Below are 6,000 nucleotides of genomic sequence, written 5' to 3'. Positions count from 1 at the left end.
CATTAGAAGCTGCAACCGCACAATCAATCCTCCCAGAGTGGCATTGCTCCCTAAGAGATTCCTCAGCGCAGCGGCGAGCATTTTATCTCCAGGAAAATTAAGCCCAGCCTGGCGTCGTGGCGGTGATGTTAGGCTGCAAGCAGCCCCCTTCCTCGGTAGTTTAACGCGGAAGGCACCAGGCCCCTTTACGGTTTCCAATGATCCGTGATAAACAATAACACGTCTTTTATTTCTTAAAAAAACGAGACAATCAAATAAAATGAGCAAAGGCTGAGCATAAAACACCGGGCGAGCCGTGGCTTTATTAATTTCGTGTGACACATAGGCTGTACAGGGAGGTGAGCAGGCATTGCTGCCGGAAAGCCCAACCACGGGGAGAGAGGAGCGATAGTAAAAGCTTCATCTGGACACTGCTTCAGCCTAGGTATAATAAACATCAGGACCGCCGGGCTATTTTATAGCGGTGCGTGTGATAAGAGGGGAGCAAAACTTGGAGCCAGTACCAGCACAGCCCGCTCCTTTCCTTTCCCCTTCCCCTTCCCGGGAGCGCGGCTCCCGCCTGGACGCAGGCGCTCGTCCATGTGGTCGAAGCGCGCGCCTGTGTGTATGGAAATCCATATTACACATTAATATACATCTATCTTCCAAATTCAGAGGTCGACCTGAGAGCAGCTCTGTGCATACGAAACCAGACGGGGAGGGGTTGCTGGGGAGGCCCGGGCTTCCATTGGCTGCAGGCGCCTGCCGTGGTGCGGGGGTATCTCTCATCATATTCAGCATGTTTTGCACAAGAAATGTCAGCCAGAAAGGGCTATCTGCTCCCTTCGCCAAATTATTCCACAACAATGTCATGCTCCGAGAGCCCGGCTGCAAACTCTTTTTTGGTAGACTCCCTGATCAGCTCGGGCAGAGGGGAAGCGGCGGGAGCAGGAGGCGGAGGCGGAGGCGGAGGCGGCTACTATCCCAACAGTGGTATCTACCTGCCACAGGCGTCCGATCTGTCCTACGGGCTGCAAAGCTGCGGACTTTTCCCCGTTCTGAGCAAACGCAATGAAGGTACTTCTCAAAGCATGGTCCCCAGCTCGCACTCCTACGTGTCAGGGATGGAAGTGTGGCTAGATCCCCCCCGGTCCTGTCGCATGGAAGAGCCGGAGAGCCAGCAGGCCACCTCGTGCTCCTTCGCTCCAAGCATTAAGGAGGAGAGTTCCTACTGCCTCTATGACTCAGAGAAATGCCCCAAGACCTCAGCCGCCACAGACCTCGCTCCCTTCCCCCGGCTGAATGCCGAGGTCAGCCCAGCCAGCAGCGGCGGCGGGGTCCCCGTCCCGGGCTACTTCCGCCTCTCCCAGGCTTATGGCACTTCCAAGAACTACGGCGCGGGGCCAGCCGGGGCTGCCCCTTTCCCTCCGCAGCCCCCCGGCCGCTTCCAGACGCCTCCATCTTTGCCTCCCGTCCCGGACGCGGGGAGGAAGGAGGATGAGGAACGCTCCCCAAGCCCCTTGGCGTGCGTCTCCCAGAGGGAGGACGAGACTCAGGCTTCATCTTCCACCGCAGAGGAGCTCTCTCCAGCTCCGTCAGAGAGCAGCAAAGCTTCTCCCGAGAAAGAGCCTGTAGGTAAGCGAATGATGATGGTGATGGTGGTAGTGATGATTAAAGAGAAAGAAAAAAAAAAAAGAAAGAAAAAAAATAGTCGTTGAGGATCATAGCGGCATTGAGATGCGAAAGGAGGATCCCAGCTGCCCCGCGGGGCTGCCAAGAAGCGCTACTCAGACTGACCTTCTGAACTTTGTAATATTCGGGCATGGGGTTGCCGTAAAAATTAATGTCCGTCCTATAGTTTAAAACCCTTAGAGCCTCTGCTATGGGCAACTTTAGCCTGCATGCTGCTTAAACATATAGAAAAACAAGATCAATCTCTCCCCCGTGATGTGAAGGTGCCTACCAGATAACAGAGATATTTGTAAAGCATCCAAAATAAGCAATAGGCAGTGCCAATAAATAAACCTATTAACGCGGTAAGTTATATTTTACGATCCAGAATGCTTTTCGGAATAACAGCCGCGCTGAAATGTGCCATCTATGAGCTGCTATCAAATTAGACTGATGAATGCACAGCGAATATCCTTCAGCATCTACACTAGATAACAGAGATGTTATTTATACATTTCCTTATATATTTCCCTTTCGGGCACCCATGGCAAAAAATAACTCCCCTTCTTCGGACGGCAGGCTTTTCAGGAGCTTCTCTCCGTCCGCATTTCAGACGTCCTGTTATTCCTTTCAGGCGACCGGTTGGAAAATAATATTTAAAGAAAAGGGGGGGAAAAAAGGGTCAGCGAAAAACTATTAGAGAGCCAACCCCAAACCACTAACCACTCTGAGCCATCAAGGGATTGGTGTTACCTCTTTCCCAGCCAGTTCCACTGATAGAAATCACCTCGAAACTTTTTTATTATTGTTATGACTCTATTTTTTCTTCCCCAAAATGGTTGGAAAAGAGAAGGCCATGGCGAAACTCTCCGGAAAGGCAGGGGTGAAGGCAGGGAGGCTCCAGCTCCCCAGCTCACCTTGTTTTCCACCTCCGTAGCACACTCACAAAGTCCAGATCCGGAGGCTTTGTTTTTTTGGAAGCAGGTGCTTGGGGGGAAGGAAATAAGACTGCAGGCCCTTCACCAGCTGCCACCAGTACCAGAGGGCTCGGAATGGCCGACAGGGAGAGGGTAGGAGCTCGTTTTGGAGGGTCGGAGATGAACTGCAATCTGGGGCACGCTGCCCCGCCAGAGGCTGTCCGGAGGTTTTTTGAGCAGTGGCAGTTCTTACCCGGACATACCCAAAATCTTTGGGAAACCGTTTTGAAGCTCTCGGTTCTCTCAAGGATACCCCACATTCCAACTCTCTGCAGCTGGCGGAGTGAGCCCACCGCACACACAGACACAGACACACGCACAGATGCTCCTTCCACCCTCTCCCCCACAGCTCTTTGCCTCCTACCCGATGGTAACGTCCATTTTTTACTTTCTCAAAACTAGGCAATTCAAAAGGAGAAAATGCAGCAAACTGGCTCACGGCAAAAAGTGGCAGAAAGAAACGATGCCCCTATACCAAGCATCAAACTCTCGAGCTGGAAAAGGAGTTTCTATTCAATATGTACCTGACTCGTGAGCGTCGCCTAGAGATCAGCCGCACAGTCCACCTCACAGACAGACAAGTTAAAATCTGGTTTCAGAACCGCAGAATGAAACTGAAGAAAATGAACAGAGAGAATAGGATTCGGGAGCTCACAGCCAACTTTAATTTCTCTTGATGAACCTATAAACACATCTTTATGGTTTAAAGAGCCAGTATCATTTTCCTAGGCTGTATTCATCCGCACCTGTATGGATTAACGATTTTAGGCGCTCTCAATATGTCCTTAACCTCTTAAGAGCTACTTTGGAGGGTGGGCTGACTAAAGTCAAGCTAAAGCACAAAATGCCGTGTGTGAACCTCCCCTCTTCCTTCAGCCTTTCCCGGGGCTAATTTGTTCCTCTAAGCTTTGAAACACAAAAATACCATTTCAGAACCTGAAAATATGTTTTCCCCCATCTGTCTCTCTGAAAAGTAAACAATCTCGGCTAAAGGTACATTCTTTTAAAATATAAGTGCTGTAACTTGGACTGTATGTAGCTGCACAATGAAGAATTTAAGCGTTGCCATATTTCTATATATTGGAAGCTTTCCCCTTCTCTGTTTGCCGTTTCTCCCCCTCCCCCTTTTTTCCTTCGAAAAGCAGGACTTAAAATAATGAAATGCAGGCATCCTTTAAAGGAGTTTCTCGGGAACGGGTGTTAGGAGTGATTTTCTTTTCTTTTTTTTTTTTTTTTTTTTTTTTACACTTTACCATAGAAGACAATATTACAGCTTTAAATTTGGCCAGGAAAATGAAATATCTTCTCTTTAAAGGTATAAAAGATTTCGTTTTACTCATGGACTAAATTATTACACTTACCTCTGAATTCCTCTCGCTGGTTGTAGATATTTACTTAATGTAGTTTTGCTTAAATATGTGAATTTGGTGATTTTCTTTTGTGTCTATATATAACGTTACCATTGGTAACGCATGACAAGCACACAGAAATTCCCCCTTGAGAAGAAAATAGTCACTTTTTTCCTCACTAATTTCACTGAAAAGTATATATCCTGAACATCAGATGGACTTTCTGAGCCAGAGTCTGAGATTGCGAGGGAGAATATGTTCGCCTTCCTTTATACTGTGAAGTTACATGCATTAAAGGGTCAAACATATAGGTGAAAAAATTTAAAAAGTTTAAAAAAAAGAAAGAAGGGGAAAAGCTATAAATACAGATATGAATAAATGTCTATTATTATTAAAATGCCGATACTGTTTTAAGCAAATGCATTTTATCGTTATTATAAATGTTAGTTCTAGCTATATCTAGTTCTTACCTTAAATCGGAATAAATTAATATTGTTGTAATGCTGCTGTGCGTGAAAAAGACGATGTTTATGTTCTCATAGAAGAATAAAAAAAACGTGGAATGAATCCTTTTAATTTTACCTCTTTTTGTGACTGTTTATCCTCAGGTTCTACTTTATGTCTTCGAGAACTTTTACAACAGGAATAGTTGCCTAAACCCCCTGCAATTACTTTAGGAATCTATTTAAATATTACCTAGACGGTCGTAATTTGTCTGGGCCATATAGCGATGGTGCTCTAAGGTTTGTCGGCTTTTGTTCAGTTTTATGACTTGCTAGTATATCTGGATTGTTGCTGTCTTGAACGAGTGGTTTCAGTTGACTGAGGAACTGCATAGACTGAGGAAGCAAATTACTATTTCTTGAGAGTAGGGAAAAGATATATTTCTTCTTTTTTTTTTTCTTTTTTTTTTCTTTTTTTTGTTAATCGAACACCTACAAGTGTGCAGAGATCTTTAACTCCAGAGGACGTTGACAAAATTCTAGCTTTATCTCAGGGCCGAGAAGAAATCGTAAAGGTGAGCTCATGGGGAGGGGGGGAACCCAGCCTCGCCTCCCTGCTAGCGGGCCCCTCCAGACAAGACTATTCCCTACCTGGCTGCATGTGGAAGAGCTTATTTCACACAGGCTGCCTTTTTTTTTTTTTCTTTTCCCCCCGCATCCTCTCTTCCTTGCTGCATGTTTAGCTAACAGAGTCTTGCACAAAGGGAAGGCAAAAGGAAGGCTGGAAGAAAAGGGACAGCTAATGCTTCCTTGCAAGGGTATATGTATGCCGGGAGGAGGGGGGGGGACAGACTTTGAACCCGGGCTTCTTGGGAGCCGTTAGCTTTTCGTGATGTAACATTGTCGTGCACGGCCCTTTTTTCCCCGATTACATCTGCATGGAAAGGCGAAAGCTGCCCGCGCGCGCGTGTGTGGGTGGTTGTTATTATATTTTACTCTTGTTTTCATTAACCCACCCGAGGCTGGCCGGGGGGCGCGGAGGGGCGCCGGCGGGGTGGGAGGGAGGGCGAGAGGGATGTTTTAGTCACGTTTCTGGTTTTATTTTCGTAGCGGGATCCTTGCGTTAAGGACCACGGCAATGGGGAAAGTAATAATTAGCGCCTGAGAACTGCTCTGTGGTTTAGGTAGTTTCATGTTGTTGGGGCTCCACCTTTCTCTCTACAGCACGAAACTGCCTTAATTACTTCAGTTGATATCATCACCAGGTATGCTTGGTGCGAGGGTCCTTTCTGCCCGAAGAAATCTTAGCGCGAAGTGAACTGTAGGCGTCAAGTCCCAATGCCATTGTTTCCCATCTGCAGCGGAGCCTCCTTTGATTCCTCAGATAAACACGGCAGCCGAGGGGGGAAGCTTGACAAGTTCTTCAAGGTTAGCTAGCTCCTAAGCGAGTCCCTGCCTGCTTGCGGGTTTTTAATATATCTCGTTGGCTGCATTCAAGGTCAGGTGCGTTTTTGCATTCCGCTCGGCGTGGGTCGAGCTCGGGGGGCCGGGGGGAGGTGGGTGGCTGTTTTATTTTTCAAT

At 47.3% G+C, this 6,000-nt stretch overlaps 1 protein-coding gene across 1 annotated transcript; it reads left to right on the top strand.

The window, feature by feature from the left end:
• Positions 1-794: 794 nt before the first annotated feature.
• HOXA10 (homeobox A10) lies at positions 795-4,513 on the top strand (the record flags this gene model as incomplete). The annotated part of the gene is made up of 2 exons (XM_082290319.1): positions 795-1,614; positions 3,030-4,513. The coding sequence occupies 2 exons, from the start codon at positions 795-797 to the stop codon at positions 3,302-3,304; spliced, it is 1,095 nt and encodes a 364-aa protein (XP_082146445.1). The 3' UTR covers positions 3,305-4,513.
• Positions 4,514-6,000: the final 1,487 nt, after the last annotated feature.

The sequence above is a fragment of the Coloeus monedula genome (genome assembly GCF_965178545.1).
Source record: "Coloeus monedula genome assembly, chromosome: 1".
Classification (NCBI taxonomy): domain Eukaryota; kingdom Metazoa; phylum Chordata; class Aves; order Passeriformes; family Corvidae; genus Coloeus; species Coloeus monedula.
This window is presented reverse-complemented; position numbering and strand designations above follow the sequence as displayed.